The sequence below is a fragment of the Lithobates pipiens genome, unplaced genomic scaffold (genome assembly GCF_037356315.1).
Source record: "Lithobates pipiens isolate NorthernLeopardFrog02 unplaced genomic scaffold, aLitPip1_a1.2 Scaffold_19, whole genome shotgun sequence".
NCBI lineage: Eukaryota > Metazoa > Chordata > Amphibia > Anura > Ranidae > Lithobates > Lithobates pipiens.
The window spans coordinates 34,293,919-34,313,451 of NW_027507764.1; the positions used below are offsets into that span (position 1 = coordinate 34,293,919).

At 44.0% G+C, this 19,533-nt stretch overlaps 1 protein-coding gene across 20 annotated transcripts in view; it reads right to left on the reverse strand.

The window, feature by feature from the left end:
* Nucleotides 1-19,533, reverse strand: part of OBSCN (obscurin, cytoskeletal calmodulin and titin-interacting RhoGEF) — a 705,115-nt gene that overhangs the window by 224,753 nt on the left and 460,829 nt on the right. For all 20 annotated transcript variants that reach the window (XM_077490633.1, XM_077490622.1, XM_077490628.1 and 17 more), the window contains 5 exons: nt 15,337-15,501; nt 13,479-13,637; nt 11,217-11,394; nt 7,256-7,369; nt 4,509-4,676 (listed from right to left, as the gene is read on the reverse strand). In XM_077490633.1, the coding sequence (XP_077346759.1) occupies nt 4,509-4,676; nt 7,256-7,369; nt 11,217-11,394; nt 13,479-13,637; nt 15,337-15,501 (784 nt within the window). The remainder of the gene's footprint in view (nt 1-4,508; nt 4,677-7,255; nt 7,370-11,216; nt 11,395-13,478; nt 13,638-15,336; nt 15,502-19,533) is intronic.

The window sequence follows — 19,533 nt, forward strand, 5'->3', positions numbered from 1 at the left end:
CTGCATACAGTATACTGCATACTTCGTTGTTCAAAATTAATATAAGCTGTTGCCTGGGTACTGTGCCACATGGGTGTGGTAGTCTGTTGTTCAATGGCATTAGTTCATTTTTTTGGGGGGGGGGGGGGGGCCCATGCAACATTTTGCTATGGGGCCCTGTGGTTTCTAGTTACGCCCCTGTGTATATATATATATATATATATATATATATATATATATATATATATATATATGTGTGTGTGTGTGTGTGTGTGTGTGTGTGTGTGTGTGTGTGTGTGTATTATTTATTTAGTAAATATTTAAATGAAAATATTTTGAATATTTCTTTATTATTTATAAAGTATATATTTATATGAGTATACATTCCCTCCAAGATTATATTTCCCCTTTATATAACTGATGTACAAGGATTGGGAAAGCACTTATTATGATTAAGGCGACAATAACAGACTTGAAGTTATTTTCTTCTCTCTTCACCCAAATTCTTTTTGCACGATAATGGGAACGACTTCATAATTTGGCTTAATTAGGATGAAAGCAAAGTGAATAATTCTAGCCGTGTGCGTGAATCACAGTGACAGGCCTTGAACTCCGCTCTAATGCATTGTTTCACAGTTCTGAGTCATGGAATGGCTCGTCTCTGGGAGGGAGGAGGGGTGTGCAGCATGTTTTTGCAGAATTCTCTCACAGCCGACAAGATCTCTGCAAGAAGCTGCTAAATCCAAGCTGGCTCAAGCTAATGCAAGGAATTTTACACTCTTAGGAAAGTTGTCGCAGACCTGTAATATATTAAAGATAAGCTTCCAAGCAAAACCTTTCCATTTCCGTAGGCACAGCAATCACCTTTGTTTGATGCAAATGAGCATGCTTGTATCATAAAAAGATTGCAATTGGATAATGCAAGCATGGTCATGAAAAATCTGCAGCTGTATGGTTCATGAAGGGGACCTAAAATCAGCCAGTGACATGGCTACTTTGGCAGCTTCAGGAGTAGGGGGTGCAAAAAGGGCAGGACCTGCTTGTAGGCAGGTGCCTACAAAGGGTTAATGTGTCTGCCCCTGTAAGCAATTGTTTTCCCCTGGCTGAACTAATTTCCTATTTAGCCCAGCCAGGTGCCAAATAATACAATGATTGTATGTTTGCTGTGTCCTCAGGTTGACCTGAGAGCTAGGAGTAACCAGTTTGTAAGGGTAACGCTGTTCCTGCCATTTTCAGCTGGATTACCGTCCCCTACAGGTCACTCAACAAAAAAAGTACCCCTAGAGTTTTGCCTGGGAAAACTCTGCCAAAATGTAGCTGCATACTCTGCTGGAGTGGTCACCCCCTTTGGAGGTGATGGGAGCCTAATCTGGGTTCCTGGAGAGGGACTCATGTCATGGACTTACTGCCTTTGTGGATTACTGCCAGTCGTGGACGCTAAGGCCGTGTACACACGATCCGACATTCCAACAACAAAACAGTGGATTTATTTCCGACGGATTTTGGCTCAAACTTGTCTCGCATACACACGGTCACAGAAATGTTGTCAGAAATTCCGAACCTCAAGAACGCGGCGACGTACAACACATATGACGAGCCGAGAAAAATTAAGTTCAGTAGCCAGTCTTCTGCTTGATTCTGAGCATGCGTGGAATTTTGTGCGTCGGAATTGTCTACACATGCTCTGAATTTTCGACAACAGATTTTGTTGTCAGAAAATTTGAGATCCAGCTCTCAAATTTTTGTTGTCGGAAATTCCGATAGCAAATGTCCGATGGAGCCTACACACGGTCAGAATTTCCGACAACAAGCTCACATCAAACATTTGTTGTCAGAAATTCTGACCGTGTGTGGGCTCCATCAGAAATTTGCTATCGGAATTTCCGACAACAAAAATTTGCACTACCTCTTATTGATTATTGCCATGGACTTTTGCCCTAAAACAGGATTGCTTTCTGGACTTGCCTTCTGCATAAGGTATGCAAACTCAATAGAGGTTAGAAGAGCTTGCTTTGCCCGGTCTGAAGTCTTTTAAAAGGGGTGCATGCACAGTGTAGGTTTTTTTTTTGTTTTTGTTTTGTTTTTAAATAACAAACATATCATACTTATCTCCACTGAGCAGCTTGGATTTGATTGACAGCTAGAGGGAGTCAATGGCCGCCATTGACTCCCTCTTGCTTTTCACTCAAATCCAATGATGCGAGCGCGGAGGGGGGGGGGGGGGTTGGGGGGTCCGAGTCCTGCATTCAGCCTCAGTGGACACCGAATGCTGGACTGAATCTATCCAATCAACAGCCGAGAACCCCGGGCAGAGAGACAGCGCATCCCCGTGGGTCAAGTTCGAGGATTCAGGTAAGTAAAACTGGGGGGGTGGGGGGCCGGTCACTGACAGGTGTTTTTTCATCTTAATGCATAGGATGCATTAAAGTGAAAAAAACACAAACCTTTACAACCCCTTTAAAGAATAGGGCTTGCAACACAACAAGGGGACTAGACTATCCAGAGGAAGGTAATGTGTAGTTGCTAAGGACTATAGTTATAATTCCGTGTAAGATCGCTGCATCTTTGTGCGGCGATCTACAAAACTTCAGGCCCCGCCTCCTCCCCCTGCTGCCTTCTGGGGGACACACAGGTCCCAGAAGACAGCAGGACCATTCAGAAAGCGCATGCGCAGTAGGAAACAAGCTGTGAAGCCGCAAGGCTTCAATTCCTGTTTCCCTTAGTAAAGCTGATGGACGGATCTGCTTTGGGTGTCAACATCACGGACTCCCTGGACAGGTGTTATATTATGTTATATTTGTAGCTGCTGACTTTTAATTTTCTTTTTTCCCTAGGCTGGAACTCCAATTTAAGTGCTTGGCACCTCCACTAACAGTCAGTACCCCACTTTGTGGGACCAGATCAAAAAGCACATTGTGCCTACAGACCCAGCTTGAGGTTACAGAAGAGAAATGTAGATGGGTCTCCGGAGAAGAGAGCAAGCAGGGATCTTGGAGAGATAGAGAGAGAGATTGAGCGCGTTTCCTGTATCCCGTAGCAACATGTATTGTGTCACTGGGAGATGACATGAACTGCTGGACAGGTGGAGCCTAGTACAGGATGAACAGTATCTGCCTCAAAATGCAGCACACTTAGGAAGTGGTGTCCTCTATGCATAAGAGGAGTGTAACGGAGTCAGCACAGAGAGGAAGGAGGGAACAGTGTCACTGCAGCTCGCTTCTAAGCCCGGGAGACCTGCCATAAAGTTGACTGTCACATGACCGAACCTCCCAGCCTGGGGTTCAGGCATTAGTGAGTGCAGTTTCACTTGTCCCCACACGGCACCTAAGCCCTGCCCACATGCAACCTGTGCTGCTGTGCACAGCTCATAGGGGGACGTATTGGCCCTTTTTCCTTGGATGTTAAAGGACCTTGTGCCCGTTACTAATCTCCAGGTGCTTGTCCCACACTTGTAATTTCTGTGCACCAATTTATGGTGATCAGCCATTCTGCAGAAGTTTATGGCTGGACATTTATTTTATGTTTGTAATTGAGGATATGGTCAGTGGATGGTAAACACACACATTGGTTTTGGATTTCTTTCACTGCTTTACCTGCTATACTTTCACTTATCTCTGCCTCTCTGCTTGCTATGCTCATTGACAGTACTGTTTTTGCATGTAATTCTGGTCGGCTTCATTAACCTCATCATTTCTGCTACAAGTTAAATTCTGCTGCAAAGCAAGAGAACATTACTACTCTGGCAAGAGGACTGTTGTGTGTTTGTAGCATTATCTATCTAACAACCAATCAATGAGCACTAATGGATGTGCATTAACCTCTAGCAACCAATCAGTGAGTGGTAATAATGTAACATCTAGCAACTAATGGGTGGACGGTAATGATGTGCGGTAATCTCTAGCAACCAATCAATAAGCAGTAATAATGTGCAGTAGCCTCTAGCAACCAATGGGTTAGCGGTAATGGTGTGCAGTAAGCTCTAGCAACCAATCAGTGAGTAGTAATGGTGTGCAGTAAGCACTAGTAACTAATCAGTGAGCAGTAAGGATGTGTAATAACCACTAGCAACCAATGGGTGAGCAGTAATTATGTACAGTAACCTCTAGAAACCAGTGAGTGGTACACATGTGCAATAACCTCTAGCAACCAATTTGTGAGCAATTATGATGTGTAGTAACCTCTAGCAACCAATAAGTGAGCAGAAATAATGTGCTGTAACCTCTAGCAACCAGTCAGTGAGTGGTAATGATAGGCTGTTACCTCTTGCAACCAATTGCTATTGCTGCCTGATCTGCTGAAGTGAGCAGATTCTGTGCCTGGCTGCTATTTATTGTATGTCTCAGCAGGTGGAGAGAGAAATTGCATAGCGGAGGGTGGGGGCAAGAAAATGTTTTTCTAGGGTCCAATCAATATTAAAGGCAGCCCTGACTGTAGAGATATACTGAAGAAAATGTTCTTACAATGCCAAGAAATTCACTTGTATTAGAAGGTATTTTATTAATAATAATTAATCCAGAATAAACCATTACCTTGGACAAGGATCTTTCCTAACGTGCTGGCATTCCCGGCTACACTAGAGGCGAAGCACATATACTGTCCTGAATCCACTCCGCTCATGTTGTCCAATATGAGGGTGCAGGAACCATCAGGGTCTTCAATGATTATGTGATGGGGATCCACTTCCACTGTACGGCCATCTGCAAGCAAATTTAATATTCACTAAAAGAAAAATCAGCGTTCAAAGGTTTCTAAATAGATTTTGCCTTAGCTATACTTTATGCCAACTAATGCCGTGTACACACGATCGCACATTCCAACAACAAAATCCATGTTTTTTTTCCGACAGATGTTAGCTCAAACTTGTCTTGCATACACGGTCACACAAAGTTGGTCGGAAATTCCGAACGTCAAGAACGTGGTGACGTACAACACATACGACGAGCCGAGAAAAATGAAGTTCAATAGCCAGTGCTGCTCTTCTGCTTGATTCGGAGCATGTGTGGAATTTTATGCATCTGAATTGTGTACACACGATCGGAATTTACGACAACGGATTTTGTTGTCGGAAAATTTGAGAACCAGTTCTCAAATTTTGTGTGAAGGAAATTCCGATGGAAAATGTCCGATGGAGCCCACACACGGTTGGAATTTCCGACAACAAGCTCCGATCGCACATTTTCTGTCGGAAAGTCCGACCGTTTGTAAGAGGCATAAGGATGGCAAAAAAAAAACATAACATTAAATAATTTTGAGCATCACCCAAAAGACAGAAAAATGCCTGTTGGGTATTGCGCTTGGTCCTCGTAATCCACTGACTTATTCACAGATGGGCCACTTTCTTCATGCCTGTTTGGTATGTTTCTTGGGGGTCTCCATTGGTTGAAACAGGCACTCAAGGGTCTGTCCATCCATCGCAGCCATTACGAGGGACCCAACTTCCATGTTAAATATTATTTCAAGATTTTTTTTACTACTGGAGAAAGGAACACCCTGAGATGGGTGAGAAAAGTTGCTGCTCTCCTGATTAAGTCTATAAGTGCTCATTTTAGTCTTCCCACTTATCTAAGATCCACCACACCATCAGTTATCCTACTCAAAGGACAGTTAATTGGAAACCCAGCAATGCTTGTTGCTGTACTGCTAGGACCTGCTGGTAAGTTTAAACTGGACCTTTGCCACAGGGAAAAAAAGAGAAAAGGAGGAAAAAGCGCCACTAAGTGTAGTAGAATAGTATCAGTTTTTATTAAGCCCCCATAATGCGCTACTCACAGGATAATGGTGGAATACAGGCTCATCAATAATGGTGGACACTGGGTGGTCTGTCAATCCTTGACCGGAGCACTAACAGCATCGTGGGTCATGCTGTGGCTGGAAGCCGAAGCCGAGGCAGGAAGGAAGCTGGAGGGATGCTGGAGAGACACCAGGATCCAGGTGGAGAGCAGCATGGCGCGAGCGGCTTGGAGAATACAGACATCACTAGTCCCAGGATGCTTTGCGATGCGTTTTGGAGCATGCGCGGTGCTACCTTAGGGCATGTGCACTCCTTTTTCCCCAGTGTCTCTCCAGCATCCCTTCCGGCCTCGGCTTCAGCTTCCAGCCACAGCATGACCCAGGCCGCCGTTAGCCCTCCGGTCAAGGATTGACAGACCACCCAGTGTCACCATTATTGATGAGCCTGTATTCCACCATTATCCTGTGAATATGCCATTATGGGGGCTTAATTAAACTGATACTAATCTAATACACTTAGTGGTGCTTTTTTCTCCTTTTTTCTTTTGTCTGCTATATGTACAGAGTGAGCTATGCTCTTGAACCTAAGCTGACTTGAGTGTATGGACTTTATCTTTGTTAGTTTGGACTTTAATACACTGTTTGTTCCTATGCCCTTGCGCCTATAACCCACTTTTTTGTCTTTGCCACAGGGGATAAGGAATGTCTAACTACCATTTGTTTTGTGAATATATATGGACACCTGTGACAGAACACCCTGACACCCCGATTAGGTGCTTCCGCCAAACAGTGCTTTCTAGCCTCGGAACTGTTCCAGCAGACCAAGAGCTAATACCAGCCCTTTTACCCAAGCATCCTACACGGACAAGATGTTGGGATTAGAACCAAAGGAATTACTGTTCATTGAACAGAAATACAGGTTTTTATACACTTCAAAAGTTGGTCACATGAACAATAAAAACCAAACATTTACCCAAAACATCACACAAAGGTTAGATAACAAAGTAGAGTTGACACAAGACTAATCCCATCATGTAGGAACCTCCAAAAAAGTCAGCCAAATTAGCCAACAGACAGAAACGATAGGTGACTCAATTAACAATGGGAATGCACACCTAGACAATGCATGGAATAATCAGGCAGTCCGGCAAGAGTATTCAAGAAGACCCAGGGCTGTTCAAATCTCATTAACCAGATTTATTTTCATATACATCTGCTTACTGAGTTTCAAGTTGGCAGAAACCATCATGGCTTCCTTGACCGTTAAATGTAAGAATGTCCTTTTTGCATTATATAACAGGAAATCTTCCTAAATGCTTGTAGCTCCCTCAAATGCCAGGGCCCATAGCACATAGGCAAGAGGCTATCCTGCAGTACCCTCCAACAGCCCCTGTCCTCGATGGGTCTGTCAAAACACCCTACGAAGGTAGGAAAGAGTTCAACTACCCGAGGTCTTTAAAATCACTTACTTTTGAAATGTCCTTCCACGTCTGGCATGCTTATAGATATTTAGAAAGTCAACTGAATGAACAAATTGACAAATTACCTTTGTACCAGGTGACGATAGGCTTTGGGGTTCCGGTGACCCGGCAGGCCAGCTTAATAGTCTCTCCTAGTTCTGCTGTACAATCTGCCAGAACTTCGATGAAGTGTGGAGGATCTGTAAGACAAACATCCAGAAATAACTAAAAAACTAGACAAAAGATTTGTGTTTAACCACTTGACCTCCGGAAGGTTTTATCCCCTTCATAACCAGGCCATTTTTTTGCTATTTAGCACTGCGCTACTTTAACTGGAAATTGTGGGGTCATGCAGTTCTGTACCCAAATTAAATTGTATATATATATTTTTTTCTTTTGGTGTTACAGTATTTGATCACCACTGGGGTTTTTATAGACTGAAAATGTAGAAAAAAAATGTTTTTTTTTTTTTTTTTTAATTTCTGCTCTAAAACATATCCATATCCTTATCTAAAACATATCCAAAAAAAAAATTCTAAAATCTTCATAAATTTAGGCCAAAATGTATTCTGCTACATGTCTTCTTTGGTAAAAGAAAATTCCCAATAAGTGTAAATTAAAGTGTGAGTACACTTCTATCTCTGACTTTTACCTATAGGTAAGCCTGTAATAAGGCTTACCTATAGGTAGTGTAAATCTCTCCTAAACGTGCGCCGTTTAGGAAATATTTACTATATATGCAGCCAGTGACTTCACTGGCGCATGTGCTCCGGAGGAATGGCCACCCAGGCTGTGTCGTAAATGGCGGCACGTGTTGCGGGAGTGACATCATCTCGGCTCAAGACAGTCATACAGCCGGAGTCCTCAAACCCAGAAGGAAGACGGGTGAAGATCCATCCATTAGAGGCGCCCGGGCCCCGCCCCCTCTATCTATGTCTCTCCCTATATGCATAATGGATAGATTCTTGCATAGTATGAATCTATCCATGGCTGCAGTGACCACCCCCTATTCGTGCATCCGGCCCCTTTCAGGACGTCGGATGCCTGAATTACAGTGGGGGCGGGGGGGGGGGGGGGGTTTAGCACCTGGTGAAGCGCTGCATAGATGGGGTAAGAACACCAGACCTGCCAGCTGACCAACCGACCAAAAAAAACTACTCAAAAAAATTACCACCGGCCGCCACTGGTGAAGATGGGAGCGCCCGCAGTGGTGACAGCTGGGCATTGGAAGGGCTTCATTTTATGGTAAGTTTACCATAATGTACTAGTATGTGATGTATACTAGCACATTATTGCTTTACCTCACAGGATACAAGAAAAAAGAAACTTACTACCCCTTTAATTGGTTGTTGGTATATGGTATATATACACTGGAATTATTGTTGTATTCTTTTTTTTTATACTAATAATGACGGCAATCAGAGACTTATAATGGGAATGTGATAGATCAGTGGAAATCTGACACTAACTGACACTGGGTAGGAACTGACTAACTACCACTGACATCACCAGTGACACTAATACAGTGATTAGTGATAATACTATGCACTGTCACTGTACTAGTGACACTGGCTGAAAAGGGGTTAACATCTAGGGGCAATGAAGGGGCTAAATGTGTGCCTTACAAGGGTTAATATGTGAACTGTGTGCTTCTTTTTACTAACAATCTATCTGTTCCTTCTGTTCCTTCACAGAGCTCTGGACTGTGATTCCACACAGCAGATCAGCAGGTCCTGGCCGTGAATCATTGACCGGGACCTGCTGACGAAATCTCCCTGTGTCCAATCACAGCGGGAGTCAGAGTTGGGAGTCACAGTACTAGACATGTGCACTGCCGAAAAATTAATTTGCTTTAGCTTTCATTTCATTCGTTTTTCTTTTTTTTTTTTTTTTCGGGTCATTCGTTATGATCAAAATTTGTAAATTCGAAAATTTGTAAATTCATAAATTCTAAAATGCAAAAATCCGGAAATTCGTACATTTGAAAATGTGAAAATTCGGAAAATATAAAAATTTGAAAATCCCAAAATAAGAAAGAAAATCAGAAAATTCGAAAGAACGAAAATTTGAAATAATAACTAACTAATAATAACATTTGGAATTTAATTTCAAATTTGGCTGTGTGGAATGTAACGAATATACAAATTTATCCTAAGTTATAAATTATTCGAAATAATAAATGTCGCATCTAAACAAATGGAACTGAATGAATTATTATTATTATTATTATTATTATTATTATTAATAATATTAATAATAAAAACGTTTTATTATTGTTGTTTATTATTATTAATACATTACGTTCCATTTGTTTAGATACGGCATTCGTTATTTTGGATAATTCGTAACGTTGGATAAATTCATATTCGTTACGTTCTCTAACAGCCACATTTGAAAGGAAATTCCAATACCTATAATTTAATAGTTAGTTATTTTTTCAGATTTTCGTTTTTTGCATGTTCGGATTTTTCGTTCTTACTTTTGGATTTTTGTTCTTTTGAATTTTCGTTTTTATTTCTGAATTTCCAAATTTTGGAATATTCGAATATTCAAATTTACAAATTTATGAGTTTTCCAATATTCAAATTTAAAAAAGAGACCTTGATTTATGAAAAAATTACAGCAAGACTGTTAGGCCTTGTACACACGATCGGAGATTCAGACGGAATGTGTCCGATCGGACCATTTTGTCGGATATTCAGACTGTGTGTGTTCTCCATCGGACTGTTTCCATCAGAGTATCCGTCGGACCAAGTTTTCCAACTTGTTGGTAAAATTTTCCGACAAAATGCTCCGATCGGACATACTCCGATCATGTGTAGAGAATTCCGATCGGACAAAGTGCCACGCATGCTCAGATCAAATTCCTACATCAAAGCTATTGGCTACTAGCCTGAATGTAGTCCCGTTGTAACGAAATTACGTCATCACGTTCTGAACGATCGGATTTTCCGACAACTTTGTCCGACCGTGTGTATGCAACAGTTTCGGACAAAATCCGTCGGACAAAATGCAACGGATTTGGTTGTCGGAATTTCCGACCACGTGTACAAGGGCTTAGACAGATTGACAACCTTTTGATAAGATCTGGTCCCCTTGGATCAAACACGTCCTCGTACCTACCTTTGACAAACGTCTCCTACAAATATAAATTGTAAGGGTCTTTATGCTGCATTGGTTGCCCCCAGGAGGCAATAGTTACCGAACCTTCCTCCCCCTCTGTGCTCTTGACCCCTCTCCCCTATCCCTCCCCTCTCCCTTCCTCCCATTATTTTGCTACCCCCCTGCTCTCTGCTGCTTCTTAGACTTCTCAATGACCAGATATACTGTAGTTCCTCAAGGTTGACACCTGTTACCGGGGATTCAGTGCATTCTTGTGGGTAGGGTGCAGCATGCTGCGTGAGCAGCAAAGAATACACTCACAGGCCTAGGTGGATGAGAACAGTATATTTGAAAGTCCCAACAATTTACAATCAGGCCCAGTGGGTAGCCACAGCTTACCGGAGCCACTTACAGACAGTAGCAGAGGATTGTGATCTTGAAGCCGGCGGCTTCTGCAGCCAGGAGCAAGAATGAGGCCTGGCCAGTCCACACCCACATGGGAGGCTTCCTAAGTGGAGATAGTGTATTCCCTGCACTTTCCCTACTCCTCCGCAACCTTTCCCTGCCACTATGCGCTGTCCCTACACTAGCTCCTGAAACAAAGCATGCCAAATCCGGGAGCCAGAGTCTTAAATAGACACTGCCTCAACCCAAAATGACCACTGAGGTCATGTGGGATGCCAGCGTCCAATCAGACAGATATCTCCCTGTGACCATAGGAAATCATAGAGCAGCCAAGTGCCTCACAACTTCCTTACCCCCTCTACATTGCCACCTACAGTGGGGAGTAAAGACTGCACTTGCCTACTTGCTTACTTATTTATGTATGTTAGGAATGCATAACTTGTGACTGCCCTTTTATTGTGTCTAACCATGTACAATGTTATTTATGTAGAACGAGAACCCAATAAAAATCTATTGCAAGGAAAGTACAACACTGCTTACTCCACAGTGGCAGGCTGAACCTCTGCTGGATGCCGGAAATCTCCTTCACCCATGAGTTCTTGATGATGATGGTGCGGGCTTGCAAAAGGTACTTGCGGACTGAATCCTCTCGTTCATGCCATATCTCAAAGGCCCGATCGTCACCTTCAACCTGATCATTCACGTCAATGTTGGTCAACTGAGGAGAAAGGATTAAGGAAGCATCAGAAATCAGAGAGCTATTGTGATACTGGACAGTATATGCAAATAACAAATCAATGTGCTCTTATATGAAAAAAAGGAAAAAATAATAATGAAAAAAGTGCAAATATAAAGTCTCTTAATGTTCCAAAAGTATTCAAATCCCATGTGAAGATGACACTTCAAATATGCCTTCTGATCACCAAAAAGAAATACATGCGAACACCCATGTGATGATACCGCCATCTAAGCAGATGTAGGCTTACCAGATGGTTATGACCCAAAAGAGTATATACTCTAAGGGTCTTGCAAGCTTTCTATTAATCCTGGACACTCAAACTCTGCCGATATTGGAATGCCCGATGGCGTAAGTTGGCAAGGGCTGTATTTAAGAGACAATCCTCCGGAAATTCCTTACAACAACAGTAGGTTCACTCACATATAAAGGCCCGTTTCAAGACAGTAGATGTATGAAAAGAAACAGAGGGCCATATAGTGTAATTCCATAAAAAAAAATGTATAGTTTGTTACTAAATTTTTTTTTAATAAATTTTATTTTAATGGAATTACACTATATGGCCCTCTGTTTCTTTTCATACATCTACTGTCTTGAAACGGGCCTTTATATGTGAGGAGAGAACCTACTGTTGTTGTAAAGAATTTCTGGAGGATTGTCTCTTAAATACAGCCCTTGCCAACTTACGCCATCGGGCATTCCAATATCGGCAGAGTTTGAGTGTCCAGGATTAATAGAAAGCTTGCAAGACCCTTAGGGTATATACTCTTTTGGGTCATAACCATCTGGTAAGCCTACATCTGCTTAGGTGGCGGTATCATCACATGGGTGTTCGCATGTATTTCTTTTTGGTGATCAGAAGGCATATTTGAAGTGTCATCTTCACGTGGGATGTGAATACTTTTGGAACATTAAGAGACTTTATGTTTGCACTTTTTTCGTTATTATTTTTTTTCCTTTTTTTCATATAAGAGCACATTGATTTGGTGTTTATATTTATTCATTAAGAATTTTTCTTTGTAATAGCTATGTAGTTTGTATATATACCGTATTTATCGGCGTATAACACGCACTTTTTTCCCCTTAAAATCAGGGGAAAATTTCCGCACAATTTTTTGGGCTTTCGGCCGACTTCGGCCATTCTTGGCGGCTTTCGGCCACTCTCGGAAGGTCCGAGAGCGGCCGAAAGCCGCTGAGAAGGGCCAAGAGTGGCCGAAAGCCGCCAAGAAGGGCCGATGCGGCCGAAAGCCGCCAAGAACCTCCGGGCACAGCCGATATACACAGGACATCTTGGCGGCGCCATTTTAAAAAAAATAAGCAGACAATGCACTAAGGCTGCAATGAGGACAGGCTACATGACAAGGCTGCAATGAGGACAGGCTGCATGACAAGGCTGCAATGAGGACAGGCTGCATGACAAGGCTGCAATGAGGACAGGCTGCATGACAAGGCTGCAATGAGGACAGGCTGCAATGACAAGGCTGCAATGAGGACAGGCTGCAATGACAAGGCTGCAATGAGGACAGGCTGCATGACAAGGCTGCAATGAGGACAGGCTGCATGACAAGGCTGCAATGAGGACAGGCTGCAATGACAATGCTGCAATGACAAGGCTGCAATGAGGACAGGCTGCAATGAGGACAGGCTGCAATGACAAGGCTGCAATGAGGACAGGCTGCAATGACAAGGCTGCAATGACAAGGCTGCAAATGACGCTGACGAGGCTTCAGATGGACACTGACAAGGCTGCATTGATGGGCATTTAAATGTAAGTTTTTATTCCTTAAATTTCCCTCCTAAAAGTTTTTTCCACAAAATTCCCTCCTAAACTTGGGGTGCGTGTTATACGCTGGCGCGTGTTATACGCCGATAAATATTGGTAGTTGTTTTATCGTTCATGATATGTGCTTTAATATAAGGGTTTATATCTGCACACTTTTTGCTAAAATATCAATTTTTAGTGAAGTAGCAGCTTTATCCTACACATTTGGATAGCGCAGTGTTTTTTCTCTCAGTTTAGAGGAAATTTATCAATATGCAAATAACAAGACAAGACATCTACTAACCTTCATCATATTCTTGAAGACATAGCTGTAAGTGTCCGTCTTGGTGTCTCTTTTGGGTTTGCAGATGATGAGATAATTCTTGAAGAGGAAGACCTGACGATTGTGTCCTTTCCAAGCCATTCGGGCTCCTGGGGCACCTTCCCAGACGATGAAATGACCCTATACCAAGGAATATTGGATTGATGGGTTTGAATTAGAACTTAGCCCATACATATAAAAACCAGTGGCGGCTGGTGCTCAAATTTCTTGTGAGGGGGGGGGGGGTGGTGGCCGGTCCACGGTCCCCAGCAAGCCAGCCACCCGACCACCACCAATACCCCCTCCCACCCCCCCCCCTCGTCGCTAGATTAATCGATTGCCGCTATATGCCCACCCCTCCCGTAAACTTCTGCATTCGCCCACTCGCCCGTTGCCTACCAGACACACACTTACCTTCATCCCTGCGTCTGTCTTGCCGAGTCCCGGTGGTCTCCTCCCAGCCAATCAGGAGTCCTGGAATCCGACTTGTGGGGTTTTAGGACTCCTGTCAGGAAGTGGGTTCTGAGACCCGATTGGCTGGGAGGAGAAACAGGAAGACATTAGGGAATAATAATTTGCTAATGTCACACAACTGGGTGGACTCCAGGCATAGCACCCTCCTAGGTAGGTGCTATGTTAGGTAAATTTAGTTCTTGGCTCACTCTAATCAGTGTAGCTGTGTATGATTATTTTGGTCTGTTCTGTGTTTCACGGCTGTAGGGTTGACTGCTTTCCCCTGTCTGTCCGGAAGAATTCTGGAAGATAGTGGGCAGGGAGAGTCAAATCAGCAGCTGTATATTTATGTAACCCTGGCTAATTCCTAGGGAGAGTGTGCCCAGATGGTGGCTGGGAGTGTGTATACATACTCTGAGACCTGGAGCAGAGGTGTCTTGTCCCTGAGGAGGAGATAACAGCCTGTTCAACAAGGTCCCAGCTAGACTATCTGGGAGGCCTATTCTTCTGAAAGTTGCTGAAGCTGACTGAGGGACTTTGTCTGGAGATCTTGTCTGGAAGATATTGGAAGGGGGCAACCAACATCCAAGGACATGTAGAGAGTACAGATTGGAGTGAGAGATCCTTGAGATTGTACGCAACCGTATGCTACACCTTGAAAAAAGTTTGTTGATAAGTTCCTGGGTTCCAGCACCCACACCTCCAATGCCACTAGCACCAGATGCTGCTAATCCAGCTCTACTTACCTGTAAGCTGATCTCCACATGCCCGCAGTCTGAATCAAACTACAAGACTCTGCCCAAGCTCTGAAGAAGATGAAGTCCACTTCCCCTGAAACACGTTGTCTCTCTGCTACTACTTTCCTAACCATAATAATTTTTTTAAACAATATGGCCTATTGTACTAGGCGCTCCCCACACTTGGATGCTGCTCTCCACAGGCCCACAGTCTGAACCAAACTAGAAGACGCTGTCCAAGCCCTGAAGAAGGGGAAGTCCACCTCTTCCGAAACGTGTTGTCTCTCTGCTACTACTTTCCTAGCCAATACAAAATTTAAAGCAATTCATCCAGTTAAATTATCTATTGTACTAGGCACTCACCATACCTGTAAGTTACTGTCCACAGGCCTACAGTTTGAAGCAAACTACAAGAGTCAACCCAAGCCCTGAAGAATGGGAAGTCTACTTCCTCCAAAATGCGATGGATCTCTGCTACTATTTTCAATAAAAATGTAAAACAATTCAACCAGTTGTATGATCTATTGTACTAGGCTCTCCCCACCACATTCCAACAGATTGATCACTTGAGGTATAAAATCCCTACCGCCATCATCTACTATGACATGTGCACAGATTCAGCACCCCTGCTACAGCAGAATGGTACTCACCTGCCGAATGGGTTCCCCCAATGCCTCCAGGGTGCCTGGGTAGTTCTCAATCAATGACACAAACAGGAAGTTCTCTGCCCTCCGTGTAAGCGCAGACACAATGGCGTAAGCCTGCTCCAGCAGTGCGCAGTTCTTCCCGTTCCTTGCCTTGTTCCGGATCATTTCCTGCAAACAATCATTCATAAAGAAAAGTATTATATTCATTACCATAAGAAACACACAGATCAGATCCTAGGGCGGCAAGGATAGATACGACACCACCTACTGATTCCTTATAATTTTTTCTCGTCTTTATTAGACCACTTTATAGTATTGGCGATTTGTAAATCCAATGCAGGCATATAGTGGAGGGCACCAGAGGTGTAACTGGTACCTTGAGGGCCCCTGAGGCAAGAAATCAGGAAGGGCCCCCTGGCCTTCCCACTGATCCCAGGGCCCTTTACTCCCATCGTGGGACCATTTATTACTGTCCCACATCGGGCCACTTTCCTAGTCTTGGGTCCCCCCCACAGTGGCAGAATGCTAGAGTCCAGTCACAAGAGCAACCCTGGTAGTTCCGTTACTGGTGTCGTTATTTTAGTTATTGTAGTTTATTTTAATTATTTATTCATTTTTTTGTTATAATTTTTTACCATTTAATTAATTTAATATTTTTATTTTTTACAGTTTTTTGGTCGGGTGCTTTGGTGAAATATGATGTCTCACTTTTGAGACAGAGAAAGGGACTGAGGACAGGTTCCTCACACAGTTCACTATGCCCCAGTTTACAAGAAAGGGGACGGTAAATTACACATTTACCGACACCTTTCAGGCTCTCCATCCTAACACATCTCCCGCAGCAGCCAGTGGGAGGGGGCAACCTGGCAGCGCTACGGGGGGGGGGGGCAGGGAAGGACACAGGACCCCTGGAGCAGAAGGTCAGGCATATGGAGGTGGCGGTAGCAGCATGTGGAGAAACCGATGCCCTTCATTTCCCTCCTACAGCTGCTGAATGTCTGCAGGAGTGAGAGGAGGGTTCAGCGGCTGCATGGAGGGATAAGTTCCTCTACTTGCCGCCACAGCGGCCTCTTATCCAGGTGTACAGGGAGGCTGCTCGGGGTCGCAATGGCGACCCCTGCGACCCCTGTATGTACGCCCTTGGAAGACACAAGAGAAGTCACAAGTAGGGATGACTGGAGTAATTTCAAAGAAATTTATTCTGCCACCTAATATTATCAGTTGTGCTGAAAACTCTCAGGGCTCGTTTATACTGGTGTGCTGTAAAACACAATATACATTTTTTTTGTAAACGTATATTGCGTTTTTTTTGCGTGTTTTTAACCATTTCCAGTCTGAGCCAATTCTGACATTCTCCTACATGTAAATAACATTTTTTTTTTTGCTAAAAAACTAGTTAGAGCCCCCAAACATTAGATGTTTATTTTTAAGCAGAAGCCCCAGAATAAAATAGTGGGTGTTGCATATATACTTTAATGCATTTTAATGCACAAAAACACAATGTAATACCCAGTTTTTTGGTAAAATATAAAAGATGATGTTATGCCGACTCAAGCCGCGTACACACGGGTGGACTGTATGGCCTACTTAGTCCGTCGAAACACATTTCGTCATACTTTGGTTTCAGCGGACAATCCCCTCGTCAGTAGGCTAGTTTGACGGACTAAGAATGGCGCATGCTCAGAAAGGATTTACACGGCGAAAGGTTGCATTGCTGTGTATTGGACTTCCTATTTCTAGTCCCGTCGTACGTGCTGTACACGTCATCGCGCAAGCTTTCAACGGACTGTTTGTGCATCCGTGTGTGGTCAAGTCCGTTCATTTGGAAGTATGACGGACTGTCCGTCGGATTGTATGACGGACTAAGTAGGCCATACAGTCCGCCCGTGTATACGCGGCTTAAATAGATACCAAACATGTCATGCTTGAAACGGTATCAAACTACGGTACCTGAAAATCCCCATAGGTGACATTTTAAGAGCCTTTACAGGTTACCAGTTTAGAGCTACACAGAAGGTCTGGTGCTAAAATTATTTCTCTTTCACTGACGTTTGCGGCGATACCTCACATGTGTGGTGCAGACATTGTGTACATATGCATGAGGAACTGACGCACGGGGGGGGGGGGGTTATGGTTATGGGGGGGATTTAAAAAATTTACTCTTTAATTTTTTATCACTTTTAAGCCCCATACACACTATCAGATTTTCTGCTGTTTTTATCTTCAGATTTACCAAAACCATGTAGTACAAGGGCCTGCCTGATTGCATAGAAATTGAAACTCCTAAGGTTTGAACTCACATTATATGGTTTTGGTATATCCGAAGGAAAAAATCAGCAGAAAATCTGATAGTGTGTATGGGGCTTTATTGCTGTCACAAGAGACGAATAACATCCCTTGTAGTAGCATTGGCAGTGACAGGCCCTCTTTATGGAGAGATCTGGGGTCTATTAGACCCCAGATCTCTTATCTGATCAAGCTGTGGTTGGTTTAATCAATTGCAGTAACAGCCTAATTACACGAGACCGAAATCAGAAGTGACAAAATCCCTGTCGCCTCTGGTTTCTGATGTCACACAGTGGGAGGAGCAACATTAGTTCCTCCCACTGTGTGCCTAGAGCAGGCACCATCAGATGGGAGGTCAACTAGCCATAGCTCAAGGAACGCCTACCAACCTCTAGAGGAACCCTAGGATTCTACACAGGGCTTTTTTTTTTTTTTTTTGTTAGCAGGGAACGCTAGGGAAAACATTTCTGGCACCTCCATCACTGAATGTAATGGCAAGGGGTTCAGGGTCTATTGATGCTAGATGCTGGGGATTCTCTTCTTGTTGGAGGGGATCTATTTTTTGTGGGGTGGGGGGGCTTTTATTGCTAAGGAGGTCTATTGTTTCTGGTGGGGGATCTACTGTTGCAGGGGGTGGGTCTTATGATGCTGGGGGTCAGTTGTTGCTGAGGGGGATCTAGTGATACTGGTTGCAGGGAAATCTGTTGTTGCTGCAGGGGGTCTATTGTTGCAGGGGAGGGGGTATTTTGTTGCAGGTAATTCATTGTTGCTGGGGGGGGGGTGTCTATTGGTGCTGGATGCAGGGATATCTATTATTGCTGCTGGGGATCTTTTGTTACTGGGAGAAGGGGTATTTTGTTGCGGGTGGTCCATTGTTGCTGGGGGGTTATTTGTAGCTGGTTGCAGGGATATCTGTTACTGCTGCTGGGGATCTTTTGTTACTGGGAGGGGGAATTTTGTTGCGGGTGGTCCATTGTTGCTGGGGGGGGGGTTATTGTAGCTGGGTGCAGGGATATCTGTTATTGCTGCTGGGGATATTTTGTTACTGGGGGGGGGAGTATTTTGTTATGGGTGGTCCATTGTTGCTGGGGGAGCTCTAGTTGCTGGAGGGGATCTATTTTTGTGGGTCGGGGGGGGGGGGCTATTGTTGCTAAGGAGGTCTATTGTTGCTGGTGGGGGATATACAGTTGCTGGGGGTGGGTCTTATGTTGCTGGGGGTCAGTTGTTGCTGAGGGGGATCTAGTGATGTTGGTTTCAGGGAAATCAGTTGTTGCTGCAGGGGGGGTATTTTGTTGTAGGTAATTCATTGTTGCTGAGCAGGTGTCTATTAGTACTGGCTGCAGGGATATCTATTATTGCTGATGGGGATCTTTTGTTACTGGGGGAGGGGGTATATTGTTGTGGGTGGTCCATTGTTGCTGGGGGGATCTATTGTTGCTGGCTGCATTGGGTCTATTTTACTGCTTTTCTTGTTATCATTAACAAATTCCATACAAAATTACTTAGTACTTCAATTGTTACTTGCTTCTGTGTTCTCTAAAAGGGGCAGTACTGGGAGGTGGGTTGGAACCAAGGAATGGTGCAGGAGGTGGGTAGGGGTGAAACCAAGGTATGGTGCAGGAGGTTGGTGGGGGAAGAACCAAGGAATGGTGCAGGAGGTGGGTGGGGGTAGAACCAAGGAATGGTGCAGGAAGTGGGTGGGGGTGAAACCAAGGAATGGTGCAGGTGGTGGGTGGGGGTAGACCCAAGGAAAGGTGCAGGAGGTTGATGGGGGTATTACCAAGGAATGGTGCAGGAGGTGGGTGGGGGTGAAACCAAGGAATGGTGCAAGAGGTGGGTGGGGGTGGAACCAAGGAATGGTGTAGGAGATGGGTTGGAGTGGAACCAAGGAATGGTGCAGGAGGTGGGTGGGGG